Source organism: Anolis carolinensis, chromosome 3, assembly GCF_035594765.1.
Source record: "Anolis carolinensis isolate JA03-04 chromosome 3, rAnoCar3.1.pri, whole genome shotgun sequence".
In the NCBI taxonomy this organism is placed as follows: domain Eukaryota; kingdom Metazoa; phylum Chordata; class Lepidosauria; order Squamata; family Dactyloidae; genus Anolis; species Anolis carolinensis.
The window spans coordinates 242445406-242468322 of NC_085843.1; the positions used below are offsets into that span (position 1 = coordinate 242445406).

At 40.5% G+C, this 22917-nt stretch overlaps 1 protein-coding gene across 1 annotated transcript in view; it reads left to right on the forward strand.

Annotated features, from left to right (window-relative positions):
• rab6b (RAB6B, member RAS oncogene family) overlaps positions 1-22917 on the forward strand; it is an 83302-nt gene that overhangs the window by 45524 nt on the left and 14861 nt on the right. Inside the window, exons 3-4 of the mRNA XM_003218360.4 lie at positions 11731-11784; positions 17020-17125. Of these exons, the coding sequence (XP_003218408.1) occupies positions 11731-11784; positions 17020-17125 (160 nt within the window). The remainder of the gene's footprint in view (positions 1-11730; positions 11785-17019; positions 17126-22917) is intronic.

A 22917-nucleotide genomic window follows, 5' to 3' on the forward strand; every position in this document is an offset into this window, starting at 1 on the left:
ACCTAATTTGATGTTTAATAGGCTTTTCTTTAATCCCTCCTTATTATCCAACATATTCACTTATCCAACGTTCTGCCGGCCCGTTTATGTTGGATAAGTGAGACTCTACTGTAGATCCTAAAGCTCACCTTCAAAGAGCTTTAGTCTAGCTACAAAAATTGCTACATACAAGACCTAAAAAGAATATAACATGTTGGCATGTTAGCAACAACAACCAACAAACATTAAAGTATATCTTTAAGGTCTCTAAACAAATTTTGAAGGGTCCATAAGGATTATTTCAGGCACATCTCATTGAACCTGATTTGGAGCATAACCAGTTCAGATACTGTGTTGGTTTCACCAATAAACATGCTAATCTCATGCATAGAAAAATTGCATGTCAGGAAAAAAGGAGACTGAAACTGACAATTTTCCATAGGTGTTTTTTTTAATAACATCCCACAAATGCAATCTTATGTAGTGTGGAACTATTCTGGGGATATAGTGCTTTATGCTTCATTGCCTTCCTGCATATACATGCAGCTATCTAGGGTTAGCTCTTTTGTTATCTGTCTCTTACCTAGCAACCATCCTTCTTTTGCCTTCCATATTTTCCGATAACAGAGAATGAGGTCATGAGTTCAGGTGCCACATTCATTGACTGTATTTTTCATCTCTATGCACCTGTCCAGCCTTGCATTTCATCAAGCTCTTACTGACATACCCTTTGAAACTGATGAGACAGGAGCTGGGAAAAGAAGAACTTCTTTTGGAGACACTTAACCTCTCTTTTTACCTTGGTGTTACAGTAAATTACATAATACATCAGTGTAGATAGGTGGCTAGTAATTGCACCATCCTAACCCTGCAAAATATAAAAAATCAAAAAAGCAACATCTGCTGGCTAACAGAGCGAGAACCAGATTTTTTTTTAAAGAAAAAGAAGTACTAGTTTCAAAATCCTAGTTGTTTTCCCCTTTGCTTTTTCATTTCTTTTTAATGCATTTTAATGTTTTTATGCATAAAGGTTTGATGACACAAAGGGCTGAGATGGCTTTTTAAATTATTTACTCATATTTTAATACATTTACATTGATTTAATTTACATTGTGTTATGCATGGTATTTATTGTAAGCCATCATGAACCCCTATAACAGGAGAAAGGTGGGATAAAAATTAAGTACATTATTATTATTATTAATTATAATAATAATAATAATAATAATAATAATAATAATAATAATAATAATAATTGAAAGGAACCATAAGGATTATTTCATGCACAATTCATTGAACTTGGTTTGGAGCGGTACCAGTTCAGATACTGTTTTTGTTTCACCAATAAACATGTGAATCTCATGCATAGAAAGATTGCAGGAGGAATACAGGAGACTCAAGCTGACAATTTTCCATTGTGAGCCCTTATAACGGGAGAAAGGTGGGATAAAAATTAAGTAAATTAATAATAACAACAATAATAATAATAATAATAACAACAACAACAACAACAACAACAACAAGAACAACATGTTGTTCTTTGTTATTTATCTTTCCCTCCACCATGGTATTCTTTAAGCCTTTCTTACTTCTCAGCCCTCCTCCACCCATTGCTCAGCAGCACGTCCTCTTCTCTGTCTTTTTCTATGTCTCTTCTGGGCCCTTCAGAAAGAAGGAATTCATAGTGCTGCCTATCGGCTTTGTGGAGAAATCAATATCCCTAATGCTGCTTTGAGGAAAAACCAATATTCCTGATCTACACAAGGCAAAGAAGACGGTTGTGAAAGGCTACAGAGTCTGTTGATTCAAGATGGTACAGCAGACTGTAAACAAATCTTACTAATCCAAATAAATATTTTATGAAAACCAAATAAGCATGAGAGGTGCACAATGCTTGAATTCCAATTGGTATATGGACCAAGTTTCTGATGTCTTAGTTTCGTGGTCTTGGAAATTCAGGCGAAACAGATATAAACAGAGATACACATTTCCTTTTATTATTACTGTAAGGAAACTAACTTCTCATAAAATCCTGTCAGTGTCCACACCATGTGAACTGGCACAGTTTCACAGGGTATCTAATTCAGGTTTTTTCAGGAAAAGAAACAAAACATGTTTGCAGGAAGGAATCACAAGGGATGAATGTGGAGTGAGATAAGATGAATTGGAATCCTTCCATATCAGAGCACACAAGTTCACTGGAAGTCAGGTCAATTACTACACGCAAATAACAGAATCTCAACCAAAATAATAAATAAAATGGTTTTGGCTTCATACTTGGATCTGGATGAGATAATAAACATGTAGTTAGAATTTTGCATGGCTATGAAAAATTTAAAATAAAATACAGTGGGTTTTAGTCAGAAATCACAAATCTTTCTCTGCTGACAGAGGATGTTGCTGCAATAGGAACCAGGGAATGCATTCTAATAGCAAACTAACAAAAATCAACAAAATATTTGAATATTTATAGAAACTTAGCTGAGACATTGATGTGGAACACCTATGATACCATAGGAGAAAAAATTGTTTGCCACCACATAGACTTTGACTTATGGTGACCCTATGAATGAAACATTTCAAGAGCCTGGTCACCAATAGTCCAGGTTAAGTCTTCCAAACTTAGACCATAGCTTCAATGATTGAGCCAATGTGATCTTTTTCTTTTCCTTCTGCCTCCCAATTTTCCCAGCATTGTTGTATTTTTCAATAAAGCATCTTGTCTCATGATATGTCCAAAGTCTGTCCAGCTTTGACTTCCCCATCCCGCCCTTTAGCACAGCCATCTCCAGCCATCTATCCTTCCTAATGGGCATGTGGGCTAAGCAGATCATTTAAGGTAAAGGTGAAGGTTTCCCCTGATGTTAAGTCCAGTCGTGATCAACTTTGTGGGTTGGTGCTCATCTCCATTTCTAGGCCGAAGAGCCAGCGTTGTCCATAGACATCTCCAAGGTCATGTGGCCGGCATGACTGCATGGAGCCCGTTACCTTCCCGCCGGAGCGGTACTTATTGATCTACTCACATTTGCATGTTTTCGAACTGCTACGTTGGCAGGAAAGCAGATCATTACGCTTCACAAATGCTCCACACAAATCCAGCCTTTTATTTAATTAGCAGTACAAAACATTTTTGAGAACCCGAGTAGTGTAGTGATTTGAGTATTGGACTACAACTCTGGAGACTACACTTCAAATCCCTGCTCAACCAAGGAAACCCACTTGGGCAAAATAATAATAATAATCCTTTATTTATATACCACTCCATCTCCTCGAGAGGACTCAGGGCAGTTTCCAGCATGTACAAAACAGTCAGTTGTCAAAACAACATACAATGGCATGAATGAACAAACGTAATAAAAACAATATCATAAAACAGCAGTAAAAACAGTTCAATCTAAAATGAACACAGTTACAGTATCAAAATCCCCTTTGAACATTTTATTTTTCCAAGAAAAACCTGAAATATGTTTGACTCAGTTTCCATAGCTGGACACAACTTTAAGGCAAATAACCACAAAAACAGAATGTCTCAATAGAGTAGAAACAGTTGATCAACTGACCCTTGTGTCACTTCAGTCTGCTGTCCAAGTACTAGCATTGAGTGGGCAACTTCAAGTCACCTCATATATTTTCCTGTAGTTTTTTATTTTATTTTAAAGCAAGACCTAGACCTGATATCCCTAATATCCCTGTGGTCTGTGGACCCCTGGGGTACCATGATGTCTCACAGAGATCTGCAAAGGCTTGAAGAAATGTCATAAGCATATAAAATAGAAAGAGTCAATCAATGTAGGGAAGACAGATGGACAGACAGACAACTGGTGATAATTGTTCTCAAAAGATAGTCTTTTGTCATTAATAGACGTAATGATCAACTTTAAATAAATATTTGATACATTTTAAAGGAGCCCCGGGTGGCGCAGTGGATTAAACCGCTGAGCTGCCGAACGTACTGACCGAAAAGTCGGTGGTTCGAATCTGGGGAGTAGGGTGAGCTCGCGCTGTTACCTCTAGCTTCTGCCAATTTAGCAGTTTGAAAACATGGAAATGTGAGTTGATCAATAGGTACTGCCCCGGCGGGAAGGTAAGGGCCCTCCATGCAGTCATGCTGGTCACATGACCTTGGAGGTGTCTACAGACAACGCCGGCTCTTTGGATTAGAAATGGAGATGAGGCCAACCCCCAGAGTAGGGCACAACTAGGCTTAATGTCAGGGGAAAACCTTTACCTTTACCTAGGGTTTTAAATCTTGGGTTAATTATTGGTAGTGAATGACAGCAAAAGATATTTAAAGGGGTTCACATTGAAGAAATGACTAAAAACTACTGACATAGAGGACTACCTTTGTCATTCCTTCAAATCGAGTATTGCCCTCTCTGAAGTAAGACACATGGTTTCTCTAGCTCACAGTTCCTAGTCACTAAGGGGTTGATGTAAAGAGGGCACATATCTCCCCTGTCAGTTGAACAGTGTAGCTGCAGCTTAAAATATTTATCCTCCCCATTTAAGGTACCATTGTTCTGTTATGTCTTTTAATGTTGTTTCCTAAGGCTCATACACATTTGGATTATAACTGCTGCTGCTGCTGCAGGCTATCCCAATGCCTCTGTCCTTTTTAGATGTTTTTTTTGGGGGGGGGGGGGTACATTCCACCTAGTTAAGAGTTTATTTGACGCAGATTACATACCATAAAAAACACCTTCCTAATGCTATTCACTATATTTATTTGGACAGTTATATCTACCTTTTTATGGTAAAAAATAACTCCAGGCATTTTACAATAAAATATAAATTACAACTAAATTACAGTCAAATTTAGCTGTAAAACCACAACATAAAAGCCGTATCAACCAGGACAGATTATGATCAGAAAGAGCAGAAATTACCTGAGTATGTAGTTTTTTTTCCTGTTCACAATTATTAGAAACATTAGAAAAAGCTCAGCAGAGATTTTAAGAACCGATGCTTAAGAAATATCAATTGATTTATTCACTTATTAGATTAATATTCCCTGAAAGGCAGAAAATGCATTAAATAAATACATTCCTGTTAATGGAAGTGGGAGGGAGGAATCAGAAGAATGTACTTCTTGGCCAAAATGGTTTTGACTTTGTGCACAGCAAGCCAATTCAGTCCAGAGCTGTTTGAAGAATTGCCTGTGTGAAAATGCCTGCTCCTCTTAAGGAAGGTTACTACAGAGAAAGCCACTGAATGGTGTCTTCAGACAGCGCCAGCTCAGGCTCGTTTTGATGCTGATCTCATCTGGCAGGGATTTCACACACGAATTGACATGCTGGTCCATCAAATGCAGCATGTGTGCACCAGAAGCGGCTGGCCAGACAGACTCTTCTAGGATGCTCATAAGCAGCAGAAGAGGCTGACAATAGCCTTCCCCTGCTGTTAATCCCTAACATCTGGTATATACTGTGGGTGCACACATGTAGCGTGAACTTTATCAAGTCAGTGAGATTGCCAAGATTTCCTTGGCTTATAGCCCATGCTTTCAACCACACTGGCTCTGTCTCCAACCAGCTCACTTAGCCCTATAGAGGCTGCATGGACTTTTCTCAATTCTTGTGTCTAGAAAGAAATGTAGTACATATGAATTAATATAAAGAGGGAAACCATATACTCTGTGTGTGTACATACACACACACATACACATGCACACACACTTTATTTATATTCCGCTCTGTCTCCCTGAGGGGACTCAGAGTGGATTACAGGTACATATATGGCAAACATTCAATGCTGTTATACAATTGACAAAGACAGACAGTACATAAACAGAGGCAAGGCTTCCCTTTTTTCATCTCCGGCATCCGGCTGTGCTCAACTCGGCCATAGAGAGGTGCTGTTGTTTCATTTTCCACACCGAGAAACCTGTCGTACATGGATGCCTTCCTTGTCAGATTTTGCCTGCATGTTTTTCAGGATACCTATTACCTCCCTACCAAAGCAATAGCTATTTATCGACACACTGTTATTTTTGAACTACTAGGTAAGCGAAGGTGGGCTGATGGCAGAACCTCACAGGTCTTTAAGGTCAGGCTACAGCAGCATGTCTGCAGTAATCCACGAAAGCAAGTTTCCACTGGGAAAAATATTTTCTATTCTTGCTGATTCTGCTGTCGCTGTGTATGCTTACTTACAACAGGCAAGGTACATAGCATCTGCCCCTAGAATCCCTTACTGAGCTTTATAAACAGCAAAACTGAAAGAATATGGGAGAGCAGTTAAAGCCACCTTATTGTAAACTTGTTAGTTTTTAATAAAAAGTTTCTTGAAGTACATTAAACTAGTCTTTTTGTGATGTAAAAACTTATACCCACTCTTTCTTTGTTCTTTGTGCCTCTTGTACCAAATTTGCTATTAAAGCCATGCCCAGGAACACATCCACTTCAGTACCTAAGATATTTTTAAAGGTTTTCCCCTGTCATTAAGTCTAGTCATGTCCGACTCTGAGGATTGGCGCTCATCTCCATTTCTAAGCCGAAGAGCCGACGTTGTCCATAGACACCTCCTAGGTCATGTGGCCATCATGACCACGTGGAGCATCGTTACCTTCCTGCAGAAGCAGTACCTATCGATCTACTCTCATTTGCATGTTTTCGAACTGCTAGGTTGGCAGAAGCTGGGGCTAATAGCGGGAGCTCACTCCGCACCCTGGATTCAAACCACCAGCCTTTCGGTCAGTAAGTTCAGAAGCTCAGAGGTTTAATCCGCTGCACCACCAGGGGCTCCAGGAGATCCAGACCTAAGTTATACCTGCAATTAAAACCAGTTATTTCTTCCTTGTTGGTCTTTCCTCTTCCCCTATTTGTGCCCTCATTTCTCACACATTGTAATTACATCTTGTTTTAAGACAAGGTCTTGGGACCCATAAAGGTTTCCATACAACAAATAATGATAATTTATTCATTTTTATCCCACCTTTCCCATGAAACTGGACCCTAGGTAATTTATGAAAAAGATAAAAAGGCATAACAAGACATAAGTAAAAGAATACAAAATTAATTCTTAAAATGCACTTAAACGATCAATACAATTAAAACCATTTAAAACAAATCCATAAAAGATAACATGTTCTAAATGTTAAACATACTCATAAATCAGTGGTGTGCCTGTAAAAGTAGATTTGGAGGCAAGTGCTGATGGCGCTTTAAGGTTAACAACCTCTGTAATAACCTTGTTGAGCTCCAGCAATCTTGATAACAGGGAGCTAACAAGAAGTGATTTAATGGGGGTAGGGAAATGGGGGAGCATGAAGCCATTTACTAAAGGGCAAGAAATGGGTTCAGCATTTAACAGTCCAGCCTTCGGCTTTTGTCAGTTGACCAGAAGGGCAACACAGCTTCAGCAAACCCTTTTCTAGGACTTCCCCCAAGAGAGGCAGTTTGTATGTCAACAGTCCCAGGCTGCAAGCAAGGACTTTTCTCTCATCTCGTTTCATCACTTCCCATTGGAACAGGGCAGGACAATGATTTAGCATCATTCTTCCCAACTCTTACCAGCCTCCTTTTTGTTGTGCTGTCTGCCATTCTTTTTAAGTGACGGCTATCTCTGAGCTTCAGGGTCCGTGAAACTCAAAAGGTTATTTGCTTTTCTGATGGGAGTTGTGAGGACACTGAGCCTAATTGCCTTTCTGGCTCCGCTGCTTTTTCTGTCTTAAATCCCACTCAATCTCCCTTCCGACATCTGCCAGAGCAAATCAATAAAAAGACCCTAAAGCCCTTTTCTTGTTCTCTGGGATCATTGGCCTTCTGCATGCCCACTTGAAAACATTTTATCCATCATCTGAGCACCCTGGGAGCGACCCCAGGGAAAGTGAGGACTTATTAAAGACAAAAATCGAGATCCTCAAGAATCCAGATTCAGCACAGCATAGTAAACTAAATCTTAGATTTCATCTCCCCAGCATACAATAGAGCTGTGGGAAGAATGTTAAGAGATGATGGGTAAAAAAAACAAGACCTCCTTTAAGGTTCAAGGAGAATGTTGCTTTCAAGGAGAATTCTCACTGCCATTTGTAGACAGTACGTGTCTTATTTGCTCATGTTTGGCTTTCAACTAAAGCTTTAATTCATATAATCAGCCATGAAGCTTGAAGGTTTATTCTCTGTTAGTAAGGAGCACGGAATATGTAAATAGGACGAGCATTAATATTTGAGTAGGAGAATGTGCCACCACCAAGCTTGCTTGGTGACTAAGTGTTGTCATGAAAACCTGAGAGAATAAGACCTTTCTGGCTTAACACTGAGCCCCTTGAAATGCAACAAGCTTAGTGAAATCCAGAGCTCCCCAATTTTATAGGGACAGATTTGCAGCAATGGATAGAAGACTTTAATAAGCATGCCTAAGACTTTAAACATATTCCCTTTTGTAGAGATTGGAGTCTAACCTTGGAGTTGATTTTTTTTCTTATAGCTTTCCCCTTCCTACAAAGAGCAGAGATGAATAAAATGAATTGCTACGGGGCCTTATATGTAAATGTGTGAGAAATCAGATTCTATCTGTTTACTTTCTGCTGTGACAGACTCATAATAGAGGAGGCACTCCCAGATGTCTGCCTCCGCTCACTCGGTAGCATATAACAGCCATGTGGGTTCTGACGGGAGAAGATGGATAGATTCTCTTATTTTCACATTCCCGAATACTTAGATAAACTCAGCTGGCTGCGCAGGGCTAACTGCATAGAGCCAGTGCTGTGTGTCGCTTTATAAACATTGGCTGCTCCCTCTGGAGGGGAGGCTCCTAGCAGACTGCGGCACATACTGTTTGATTAATCAACTAAACCTGGCAGCAGATGTGACTTGAAATCCAAACTCCCCAAGCTGTGAGTATTTCAGTGCTGGAGCTCTAGAGAACACCTCCTTTTAATTACAGTGGTCAAGCCTCCACAGCCAAGAAGCAACTAGAGCTTACCTTCCATATTCCCGACTAGCATTTGCATGCTTGGTTGGAAAACCAGCATAAACTCCAGTAGTAAAGAAAACAAATTAGCTTTCATACAGTATGTGATAGGCAGTCAGTCTATGGGCCACATGGCTGCTTTGGATAACCTTTATGGATCCCTGATGAGCCTTGCCCGCTTGACCTCATTGCCCAAGTCAACATCAGGGTAACAGGAAATAGATTCACATTCCCAAAGTTTGGAAAAGATACTTTTTAGACTACAAGTCACAGAACTATTTCCCAGCCAACTGGCGGAAGTGATAATAATAATAAATATTTATATGCCACCCTATCTCCTCAAGGGACTCAGGGCGGTTTCCAACATAACAACTTAAAACTGTACAACAATAAAACAATACAATAATGAACATAAGTACACAAAACATACAAATCAATCAATTAACCACAGACTTAAAAACTAATAACAAAATACTCAATCAGTGGCCCAAGATGCAGTTCAGTGTTGAGGTCGCCAACTATAAGGTGCTAGGCAGGTCAAGTGCAACAGTATGGCATGGGGCTGGGAAGTGGATAAAGTGCTGAGCAAGGTCACAGCCAGGAGGGCCAAAATCTGCAGGAACCCCTAGGTTTTCAGATCCTTGCAGAAAGAAGATAGGGAAGGGGCTTGCCTAATCTCTCTGGGAAGGACATTCCAGAGCTGGGGAGCCACCACCAAGAAGGCCCTCTCCTTCGTCCCCACCAACCACGCTTGTGACATTGGTGGAAGCGAGAGGAGGGCCTCCCCAGAAGATCTTAGAACCGGGAGCTTACTGGCAATCCAAAAAGTAACTTGTGTCTTGCAGGCCTGTTGATAACAGCAGGGAAACAGGGTTCTTGATCAGAATCAGTGTGTGGTGGGACACATTAATTTCTTCCCACCTTCCCACTCTAGCATATACAAGATCACTGTTTTTCCCCTTCTGCAAGTCAATGATTGTGCATAACCAGATTAATTTTTTTATCAAAATTGCATTGAATATATTTTACAATTCTGCATATCTCATCATAAACGAATAACATCACTCTTTTAATCAAGACTGCTGTTAAGCTCAGAAGCTTCAGTTGGTCCAGAAAGCAGCAGCCAGGTCATTAACTGAGGCTGAACACGGGGATCTGAAAAACCCCTTGTTGCAGCAGCTCCACTTGCTGCAAACCTGTTTCTGGGTACCATTCAAAGTGTTGGTTTTGGCCTATAAAGTCCTATATGACTTGGGTCCAGGTTGTTTGAAGCAGCTTATCGCTCTCTATGAATCTGTTAGAATTCTATGATCTCAGGGGAGGGCCTTCTTTCTCTCTGTCCAACTACCCACTCAAGCACGTTTGGTGGAAACAAGGGGGAGGGCTTTTTGGTCGCTGCTCCCAAATTTTAGAACTTCCTTCTAAGAGAGACCAGGATGGCCCCGTCTCTGCTTGCCTTTCGCAAACCAGTTAAGACATTCCTTTGCCTTCAGGCATTTGCGGAAGGATGAGGAGCACACTGCTGGGGAGGTTGTTGGGGGGAGTCGGGGAGGATATTTAGTTTAAGTGTAATTTGAACTGTACAAGTATTTGTATTGTATCTTAACTGTATTTTAACTTATTTGTGGATATGACACATGGATATGACACAAATATTTAAATTTCTCAATGTTTGTATCTGCTATGATTTCTAATTTATTATGTTGTGTCATGTTATTGTAAGCTGCCTTGAGTCCCCGTGAGGAGAGAGGCAGGGTAGAAATAAAGCTAATAAAATAATAAATAAATGTTGCTTGTATCATAATCCAAAATGATTTTGCAACTAAGGATGTTCACTTTAGCCTTTATATGGATTCTTATTTGATATCCCATGATCTTAGAGTTGATTTTGTCTATGGATCTACAGTGAAACAATTCCAAGTGTCTGTGATTGGAGGGTCTCTTTGGATCTCCATCAATTTTTGGAGAAAGAGAATGGCAATATCATTATGATATCAATATCATTACTAATTATAACAACAAAGTAGGATTGATACATCGTAAAGCACCCTAGGCACATTGTAAAGCACCCCAATCAGATACCTTTGGTATGTTGGATTTCAACTCCCATCTGCCTAGCCAGTTATAATCTGACACATCTGGATGTTGTTCTACATTTATTCCATGGTGACCATGCTGACAAAAAGGTGGCAAAGCAGTACAAATGTATTTTTAACTTAATGTTAGAGGACTGGAAGATCTGCTCCCCATCTGTAAAACTGGAACTTGGAAATATTGAACTACGTTCTGGAAAACACTTGGGGGATTCCAGGAGTTTTCATTCCAGAAAGGTAATTTTTCAAAGGTTAGTGTGAAACAGCTTCTGTGAGAAGAGCCAGCACTGTAGATGTGAGACAATAGGATGCAAAGTATATGTGCTTCTTGTTCTGCACCACCTTAACCCCCGGGGGACCTGGATTCAAACAGTCTAGCAATCTCTTTTGAAACTGAAAGGACTTTCTGCACAGTTTTTTTATTTGACATAATACCTGTAAGGAGGAAATCCCACTGGGACTAAGCGCACATTCTTCAGGTCCCTCAAAGTGATTCTCTAGATCAGTGGTTCTCAACTTGTGGGTCCCCAAATGTTTTGGCTTTCAATTCCCAGAAATCCTAACAACTACCGGTAGTAAACGGGCTGAGATTTCTGGGAGTTGTAGGCCAAAACACCTGGGGACCCACAGGTTGAGAACCACTGCTCTAAATTCTAAGTAGGATGCAGAATTTTAAATCGACTTTTGTTCTGAAATATCATAGTTACTGACTGTTAATGTGTGTATATTTTTCTCTTTCTTTTAGGCTACAATTGGAATTGACTTCTTATCTAAAACCATGTACTTGGAAGACCGGACAGTAAGTGGCAGGAGGAGCTGATATTCTCAAACTACATATTCAGATAGATGTAACAGGCAAACTTAGAGGAGATTTTTAAAGCAAACTGCACATTATCCTGTACATAATATACACATGTTTTTTCACATTGGTTTGTTTTTCACAGACTGCTATATCTATATATGTGATATGTGTGTGTGTTTTTAGCTACATGAAGTATTTGAAATAGATTTGAATTGTGCTGTTAAATCATGTGGTCTCTTCTTGTCCTGCATAATATTACATAGGCTACCCTTGTGCTTTTCACTGTAGACTTAGCTTAGCAGATCTCTTTGTCTAGCACTAGCCTCATTCGGTTAGAATATAAGAACACTTTGATTGTATAACATAATTTGACCCCAAATACCATGGCCAATCCCAAAGCCTCAAATTATATTTTCCTCATATATTGGTTAAGTCTGACTTTGGAGGTATATAGCTTCAGTAGGCAGTTTTCATATTAGTGGCTGATGACTTTTTCATGAAGTGCAGTCAAGGATTCCTGTGTATTTGTCCTTCTCCAAGAGATGTTGCTGTTATCCCCCTTATCCTAGAGAATATCCTAGGCTGTCTTCACATATTTCTATGAGCTCAACCACTGGGCATCTATCATGGAACCATCATCCACCACAAAGGAGTGGGCAGGGGATTGATCTGAAGAGGACAACTGGTTCATGAGGACCACTGACCAGGCCTACGGAGTCTCTGTTTTGTGCCTTGGCCTTGAACTGTGTATGGGAGACCTAAACTCAGATCTTCTGAAAGTTCCTGTTTTGAACTACAAATACAAGAATTCTCCATCTAGTATAGGCTGTATTGCATTTTGATAATTGTAATCCAAAAAGGTAATTATCTCAAGGTCTGGATAAAAAAAAGAATGTTTTCACATAGCTTCACATTATTGGTAAATAGTGATCTTGATAGGCCAACTTTTTTCACAAATGCTGATCTGCTATTACTGCTATTCAGAAACTTATAGTAAAAGATAAGGAGTCTGTCTTTCCAAGGATAGCCCAAAAACTGTTGGCAGGTAGAAAGGATTCTATTACCCTGACATTAACAAGTAGTTTGGAATGAGTATTAGTGCCTCTGAGCTATACAAATATATTGGAAAACTGAACATTGTTGGCACAAAAACCCCTGGGATGGTGCTGTATGTGCCTCTAGGGGCATGGGGAGAGATTTAGCTATATTGGTAGCATCTATTCATTTTGCTGAGCAAGGGCTATATCATTGGCATTTCAATCATGCTGGGAATTATAAAAGGCAGAATCACATGCTTTAAAATATGATGGAAAACATGGATAATCTCTGTCCCATTGCCCCAGTAACTGAAAAAGTATCCAGCAGGATAATAGATCAGTAAGGCTAATTTAGCAAAACTTGCATCAAAATATTTTTCCACAAGCACCTGATTCTTATAGATGATATTGAGATGCCTTAATTACAGAAGCAAGTACACTGAGTGACATTTTCCCACAGAATGCCCAAAGGAAAGAGTGGCGTCACCAGAAGACATTCCACTAAAGACTTGAAAAAAATTAGGGAGGTGTGTGAGAGATGAGGCAGGCTCAGATAACTTGATCCTAAATTGTTTAGTTCATCTGAAGACCAACTCTGCCATGAGACCCAGTCAGGCAGTCACCTCTGATAGTAGATCAGGATCACCATTTCACCCACTGTTTGGACTGGGCTGCTCTGGACCCAAATCCAGAGACATCTTATTCTTAAATTCCTCGTTCTGAGAGGTCCTTGCAGTAACTTACTATGGGAAGCATAAGCTGGAAATTCTACTATGCTGTGGGAACAATTGTTATTCAGGTCACCTCTTCCATATAATCTTGTGTTGGAGATCCTCTTGAGACCAGCCAGCTTGATGGAATATATACAACTTTCCCAGTTCTGACACCATGTGGGAGGAATCAGCAAAGCTGCTGTCATCAACTTATTCTGCCCCTCATTTTATCCAGTGATGGTGGAGGTTCCAACCCCTCTGTTGTGGGTGGGTACTTTCTTTTCAGATGTGGCTGGGTGTGGCATGCACAATTGATGAAGGCCAGCACACCCAATCTCTAAGAGTGCAGCTCTTTATTTATTTATTTATTTACATCACTTTTACCCCGCCTTTCTCCCCGAGGGGACTCAAAGCGGCTTACAATAAATAGGCAAAAATTCAATGCCTAAAAACTATGTAAAAACAACAATTCATATCAAACAGATACCATTGCAAAATAAAATCACATTATATAAAATTTTAAGCATGTCCAAGATTAGAATCCATTCATCCAAAATCCTCAATAAATCTTCGTACAAGTCATGTAAAGTCCATGTTCTCATTCATTAAAAGCTTGTGTGCACAACCATGTCTTTAAGGCTTTCCTGAAGCCTAGGAGAGTTGGTATCTGCCTTATGTTGCCAGGGAGGGTGTTCCACAGCCGAGGAGCCACCACCAAGAAGGCCCTGTCCCTCGTTCCCACCAGCCTTACCTGCGAGGCTGGTGGGACCGAGAACAGGGCCTCCCCCGATGATCTAAGAGTTCTAGAAGGCTCTTTGGCTTGCTCCCTCAGAGTTCACTGCAGTCGCTTTGAATATGATCAACATCTTTGTGACCATGGCAGGTGTGAGTTTATTCCAAAAGAGCTCTTCAATTGAAAATGTATTGCCTTGAATCCATTAGATGTGGAAAAAAACTGCCTCCTAAGTGTTTTGTAGCTGAAGTGGACAACTTGTGGCCTTCCAAATGCTGTTGGACTGCAGCTGCCATCATCATCATCATCATCCTTCCTTGTTAGCTGCACTGGCTAAGACTAGTAGGAGTTTGAGTTCAGCCACCTATGGAATGCCATACAGTGACACCCCTCCCCCCAGAAAATCTGGCTAAGACACTTACAACAGACTGTTAACTAGCTGGTGTTATTTGCTCTGATTAGCAGTAGTTCACCAAGGTCTCAGGCAGTGCAGACAAGATGCCAAGATGTCCCCTTATGAACAAGGACTGTGCTCCTGTGTGGTCTAGCTAATGAACAATCAGCTCCTTGTCTCAGTAGTCCTTCCTGCCTGCCTGCATTTTGCTATTTCCCTGCACTTGTTGGTAAATGACATGGGAAGCGGGGGAGGTCCACCATGAAAAAAAGTCTTGATTTATGGATTTTGCAGGGAACTTTGTACAAGGATAACCCAATGTCAATGCAGACAGGAGTTATCTCTAATGAGAGAAAAGCAGCAGCTGCAGCATTAATAAGTAGCAGCTAACTATCTCGTGCAGCGTTAATGCACTCTCCAGCATCCATCTCAGGCCTAATGGGTTGTTCCGAGGCTTTCCAATTGCTCTAATGAAAGCCACAGGCTGAGTGATTCAGGAGCTCAGAACACAAAACAAAACACAAAAGCACTGTTAGATTTTCCTAAGCTTCCCTAGGGGGTGTTTCAGATCCAGTGTCAGAAATATGAAATATTCTGTTCATTTCCATTATCCTTTCCCCCAAATATAACCCAATTCAGTTGTATTTAGGATCTGGGCTTCAGGAAAATGAAAAAGTCAAATATACTGCAGAGTGAATTGCTTGTGTCTGAAACAGCTGCAGTCAAGCATTTCTCTGGCAGTGCTTCTCAAGCTTAAACTCTTGTAAAGCTTTTGTGCACTCTACTCTTTGCTAACACCACGCCTGAGTGCCTGCACCATCTAGCGCTGCTTGTAGTGCAGATGTGTATGGCCGACATTGCAAAAGTCAGTGAGAATTAGACTTGGCAGGTGTGCATTAGTGTGAATGTGGCCTTAAATACTCTCCTACACACACACACACACACACACACACACACACACACACACACACACATCCATTCGCTCACTCTCATTTTCTTTCTCATTGGAAGGCATGATACATGTCTTCCAATCCACAGTTGAATGGTGAAATTCCAGAGCATGCAGGCTTTCAATCTCCCATTGCACAAGTAGAGTCTCCTGTTGTACAAGTAGCTCTGCTGACTGTGATAGAGTCAATAGAGCTTGGCTATGACTTGTGTACACCTGGGATTAGAATCACATAAATGTCCAGATATTGCTGAACTGCTGTACACACAGTACCACTTCAATGTCTACGTTAACTTGAGGCCTTTCCAGACAAGCCCTGTATCACAGGATCTGATCCCAGGTTTTCTGTTTATCCCAGATTATCTGGCAGTGTGGGCTCCAGTGCCTTGAAATTATATTTTTGGTCCTTCTCAATTTTATCAAGTCCATTAGCTTCCTTTATATCATACTTTTTGTTTGGAAAACTCCCAAGTAGTTTATGAAGGTGTTCTGTGTTGATATAATAAACACACACATGAGAGGTAAAGCAATCTGCATATTCTCCTGTCTTCACAAGAATTTTCAATGTATGTCCTTATAAACTGGCCAGTGACTTGATGCCCTCCAGAAGACTTATTTTTACTATGGGTGTATTTTTACTGTAGAATTAATTCAGTTTGACACCACTTTAAGTGTCATGGCTTAATGCTATCCTGGGTTGTTTTTTTGTAGCTTGGTGAGGCACCACACTCTGTCACAGAGAAGGCTAAAGACCTTGTAAAATTATAACTCCCAGTGAGTCCCTAGCATTCAGTCATGACAGTCAAAATAGTGTCAAACTACATTAATTCTATAGTGTAGATACACCTTCAAGTTGCCATCAGCCACAGCCTACCTAAGTTATGGTCAATGGCTGAGGGAACTGTAGACCAAAATATTTATAGGACATTGATTTGCCTACATCTGGTTTAATCCATGCACATATGATAGATTAAACATGGAGCTTACCCAACATTTTTATTAACACACACCCAACATTCTTCACACCAATATTTATTTTATTTTTAATGTAGATCTTCCTTTTTCCTGAGAAGCTGACTCAAGTCAGCTTCCAATTATAATAAATTAAAAACCTTTACAGTAAAATTGAACAGCTGTACGGTGAAGGACACATCTTCCTCTACAGGACCATGGTAGTTATCTCATGCTAATAAGAAATGAAGAATTGTATATTTAAAGATTAACAAGAATAAATATTTTAAGAAGACGTAAGAGATAGTGAATGGAGAAATGCTTCTTCTGCTAGTTCTTTGTAACTTTTGCTCTTTCCCTTTCCTGTCGTGCTTGACTGCCTCTCCTCCTAACTCTTTGTGTCTCTCCTCTCTTTTGTGTCCCCTCTTTTCCTCTTCTCCTCTTGGTCCTGGCAGGTGCGGTTGCAGCTCTGGGACACAGCAGGCCAGGAGAGATTCCGAAGCTTGATCCCCAGTTACATTCGAGACTCCACAGTAGCTGTGGTGGTCTATGACATCACAAGTGAGTTAAGTCTGGGTGTGGATGTCCATACAGTGTAACCGCCCTTTGGAGCTTGGTAACATCATCTCCCCATTGTGACCTTCTGTTATATAGCAAGCTCTGTATGTGGCTTATGTGTATCAGAAGTATGTGAATGTTTGGCTTAGAGTAGTGGTTCTCAACCTGTCGGTCCCCAGGTGTTTTGGCCTACAACTCCTAGAAATCCCAGCCAGTTAACCAGCTGTTAGGATTTCTGGGAGTTGAAGGCCAAAACATCTGGGGACTCACAGGTTGAGAACCACTGGCTTAGAAAGACTGTGCTTACACAAAGAAGCCTCGTTCATCCAAGATTTAGCCCCTAATCTTGGTGCTTTTCTCAACAAGAAAAGTTCCGTACAATCTATTGCTGAAATAGGGTTGTTGTATGTTTTCTGGGCTGTATGGCCATGTTCCAGAAGTATTCTCTCCTGACATTACACCCACATCTATAGGAGCTTCCGGTGGCCTAAGGGATAAAAGCCTCGTGACTTGAAGGTTGGGTTGCTGACCTGAAAGCTGCCAGGTTCAAATCCCACCCGGGAAGAGTGTGGATGAGCTCCCTCTATCAGCTCCAGCTCCATGCAGGGACATGAGAGAAGCCTCCCACAAGGATGGTAAAACATCAAAACATCCAGGCGTCCCCTGGGCAACGTCCTTGCAAACGGCCAATTCTCTCACTCCAGAAGCAACTCCGGTTGCTCCTGACATGAAAAAAACCCCACATCTATGGCAGGCATCCTCAGAGGTTGTGAGGATGCCTGCCATAGATGTGGACGAAACGTCAGGAGAGAATACTTCTGGAACATGGCCATATAGCCCAGAAAACATACAACAACCCTGTGATCCCGGCCATGAAAGCCTTCGACAACATATTGCTGAAATGTTCATTCGGCACTTATGAATTCTATGCATTCAGTTGGTTTATACCAGTGGTTTTCAGCCTGGGGTCCCCAGTTTTTTTTGGCCTTCAACTCCCAGAAATCCTAACAGCTGGTAAACTGGCTGGGATTTCTGGGAGTTGTAGGCCAAAAACATCTGGGGACCCTAGGTTGAGAACCACTGGTTTACACTAATACAATGGATTTGCGTTGTAAAATTAATGTAGTTTAATTTAATTGCTGCATCTCATTGCTATGGAATCCTTGGATTTGTAGTTTGTTGAAGAAGCAGCACTCTTTGCCAAGAGAAAGCTAAAGGGCTTGTAAAACTACAGCTTCCAGGATTCCATAGCATTTAGCCACGGTAATTAAAGTGGTGTCAAACGATCTTCGTTCTTCAATTTTTGATGCACCCTAGGATTTGGATTTGGACCTTGTTGTTTCTCATGCAAGTGTAATTGGCTCTCAGTATCCATGGATTGTTTTGTATCCACAGATTCAAGCATCCAGACTTGAAAATATCCCCTCTCCCCAAAAATGAAAACTTCCAAAAGGAAAAGCTTGAGTTTGCAATTTTATACAAGAGACATCATTTTACTATGCCATTGTGTATAATAAAACATGCGCATCCAAGGATCATTGTATCTACAGGAGGTTCTGCAACCAACCCCCAGCAAATACCTTGAGCCCACTGTAATGACCAAGTGAAATATTCATTGTTCCTGGCACTGTTCTTAACCATATGCTAAGTGGCTGGAGTGCTCAAATTGTAGTAATTTCTCTCATTAATATTTTATGGAGGTGACAATGGCTAATTTTATGGCACCCAGTTGTGATGTAAAAGTGCCAGATTTCATTTCTAGGAAGTCCAATTAGTCCTGTTAGTAAGGGAAGTCCAGGGACTCAGTGGGTTTTAGAACAAGGTCGACCCAGTCCAGATTCTGAGCTGGAAACTTGTTTGGGGGCTGCTTCTTTATTGGGTATATAATAAACCAGGTTGCAAATCAGGCATTTCATGAAAAGTCTGAATTTAGCAATACATTGAAAAGCCTAATTATCTATGTTAATATTTTAAAAGCTTTGCCCAAGACCTTATATCACAGGCATAGTAACAAATTTTACATGATCATTACGCATATATTTCTCTTCTATTTCCAGAGAGACTGAAGTGTTGTATAAAGTCCCCACCTCCCTTTTCATTTTTGTGAACACACTGAAAAGTAGCTCAGGTTGAGAGATAATGACTGCCTTTCTCTGAAGCATCTTGTCCCAAACCAATGCACATCTGTGTCATGTAATAGTTTGTTATGTCAATGATCTTTGGCTTAGGTAGATATGGAAAAATAGACTTATATTATGATTGCCCAAAAGTACAATTGGTCATGTGTTCAAGCATTCTACATGTAAAATCTGGGATCAGTTACATTGCTTTGATGTACTTTGCTTTGAAGGGTAGTTTCTGGGCAAAATATGATGAATTTTTAGATATTTATTTATTTATTTATTACATGCATTTATACCCCGCCCTTCTCCCTGAGGGGACTCAGAGCGGCTTACATTCTGCCACGAGGGCCAGCAACAAATATACTATAAAAACAAAACAATTAAAACATGATAAAAACATGATAAAAAATATACAAAAATTAAAACGCTGCAGATATGCATATATTTCAGTACAAATACACCCATGATATAAAGAATAGTCTAAAATCTGACTACCAGTATTTTAAAAACTCTAAAATCAGAACAGTAAATGAAATAAAAACACTCTGAAAACAGGAATTACAGACATGAATCAATCAGGGGCAGCTAACACCTCTGATCAAAGGATTCCCCCAGGCAGGAAAGAAGCTTGCATTAATTCTAATCAAGGTGATTAATTAAAACATTAATACTGGCCTCCAATAGACAAGGGTCCTTTCTCCCATCCTGGCTTTTCCACAGATATATAAACCTCCCTTGCTTAGTTTTCCTAACCTCTGAGGATGCCTGCCATAAATTTGGGTGAAAGGTCAGGAGAGAATGCTTCTGGAATATGGCCATACAGCCCGGAAAAAGCACAACAACCCAGTAATCTAATGGCTCTGGAGACCAGGGTTCAGTTCCCACTCAGCCATGGATACCTGCTGGGTGAATTTAGAGCAAGCCACATACCCTTACCCAAAAAAATCCCTATGATAGGGTTGCCATGTTGGAAACAACAAGAGCCACCATGTATTGTAGGATTTTCTCAGTGATGACACTCCAGTTATGGAACTCTCTTCCACTAGAGATCATGTTCTTACCCGCCACTCTTGTCTTTTATAGGCAAATGAGAATCTTTCACTGAGAGCCTTCATCATCTGATGTTATTATGATAGTAGCTCAGTTGTAGTTACTTCGGATTATGTCACTCTCTCCAAACCTACATTTTAAGCCAGGCAACACGCCTACTGAAGTGTTTTGGAGGTGGTACAGATCAGGGTGCTGGGAAGATGTCTCCTATGATACTCCCAATTGCAGGGTGCATTGAAGACAAGCAGCTGAAGAGAACCTTCAAGGCTTTGCTGCAACTGCTTTTCTCAATATTCCATCTGACCAAGAGAGTGCTGGTGATATCATTTCCCAGCATCATGATCTGCAACACCTCAGAAACATCTCAAGAATGCTGCCAGGCTGTAATGGTAGGCTTTGAGGATTATGTTTGATCTTAAAGAACTATAAACAAGAATCTCCAGAGATTATGAGATCATAATGAGTAGGACATCAGCCATTGTAACAAAATGTTTGATCTGTGTCTTACTTCTGTTAGTTTGTATTTTTTTCTTGTATTTTAATAAATATTTGTAATTTGTTATGTTATATATTTGTTATTACAAATATCACTCCTTCAGGCCAATAGTACATTGTGGGAGCTGAAGTCCAAAACACCTGGAGGGAGAGCCAAAGTTTGCTCAGGCCTGGGCTAACCCCACACATTGTTATAATCACTTAAAAATAAATGCCTACAGTGACACCAAGTAAAATATTTCATACATCGTTGACTTTTTAAGTTAATATCTGACTTAAGGACCATGAACATTTCCGTAGCCATCTTTTGCTATTTGCTGTCTCTTCCTATGTTCTTTATTGCAATTAATGCCAAAGGAAATCAAGGATGACAGAAAAGTTGGTCTGCCTCTCTCTTATCGTCCTTTGCAAGCTGAGCCAGCTAAAACGGCAACAAGGGTCAAAACTAGGCAGCTGAAGGATTCTGAGTGGCTCATTAAAAAGTTCTCTTTAAATAGATTGCTTTGGCAAATCCGTGTCCCGTGTTCCAGTTGCCATAGCTGCACTAATTGATGGCACATTCTCCTAGCAAATGGATAGGTAGGAAAAAGCAGTGTAATTCACCCTAATAAGCAACATTTGAGACACTTTTGGTGACCACACATTTAATTCAAGCAACATTTTCAGTTGAAATTCTTACCAGTGAATTATTTTAAGAATGAAAGTCCTAGTGTTGCGCCAATTCCCCTCTATCAATTATTATCCTCAAGGACTTCTATTTGCATTTGAAAGATATGTACATTATATGCAAAAATGTATCTGTGAGCAAAGCCCTTCCACTCATTTGACCTTCAGTTTGCACTGAAAATGTAGCTTGAGCTCCCATGCTCTTTCTTTCTTTCTTTCTTTCTTCCCTTTCCTCTCCATTTCCATCTTTGTTGACTTTCTAAAGATATCATGTCCTTGTATACTTTTCCTTGGACTGGTCCTTTCTCTCTGCCTCTTCTCACAGCCCTCTCAAATCAGCCAATCTCGAAGGCTGTTGTCCTAATGCTTCCTTCTTCTGTTCACTCTAATTCCCTCCTCAGTCTGTCTTAGCGCTAGCTAAGGCAGATGCGACTAAGCTGATGAAATGCATTTCCCTCGCCCTTCTTCCCATGGTCGCCACCTCAAAATCCTATATACGAGTTTAGAGTGTGAGGACACCTTAACTCAGTGGTTCTCAACTTGTGGGTCTCCAGGTGTTTTGGCCTACAACTCCCAGAAATCCCAGCCATTTTACCAACTGTTAGGATTTCTGGGAAGCCAAAACATCTAGGGACTCACAGGTTGAGAACCACTGCCTTAACTGCTCTGTCCTTTTCTCTGGTTTGCTGTTCAACCTTTTCTCAGTAAGGGATCCTGGAAGTAGGTGCTGTTTATCTTGCCTGGTATGAGCAGACATTGTCTAAAAGTAGAAACCTGCTTTTTCCCAGCTTTGTTGTATTGTGTTGTATTTGTGTATAGTGACAATCTGTCTTTCTCAACGCTCCTTCACACACACTCAGTTCAGTTGCTATTTTTAAAACAACCTTCCATTTAGACCAGTGGTTCTCAACCTATGGGTCCCCAGATGTTTTTGGCCTACAACTCCCAGAAATCCCAACCCGTTTACCAATTGTTAGGCTTTCTGGGAGTTGAAGGCCAAAACATCTGGGGACCCACAGGTTGAGAACCGCTGATTTAGGCAGAAGACAAGGAGAAACTTTGTAAAAAGGAGTTTCTTTGTCAGAGACTCTGTTAACTTCTTTGAGCTTTCTCTTCAGCTAGTCCTTTCTCCAACGACTACTCTCCACTTCTCGAATTGTTTCTCTGCTTTCCACTTCCTGCAGCAAGAATCATCTTTTAAACTTGTATTTTGCTGTCCATTTCCTTTATTCGCTGCTATTTCACATAATTCATGCTTCAAAGCTCTTGGAGGCATGTGTAGCATCACATTATATCTAATTGGTTATATTATGGCCATGTAAAATGACTCCTCTGTGCTCTTGTGTTCCAAGATTTTCCCTTCTGTTGTCTTCCTAATGTGGGTGATGCTCCCTGGGGGTGATGGGAATTGTAGGCAACACATCTAGAAGGTTCCAGGTTGCAGACGGGTAATATACTCTC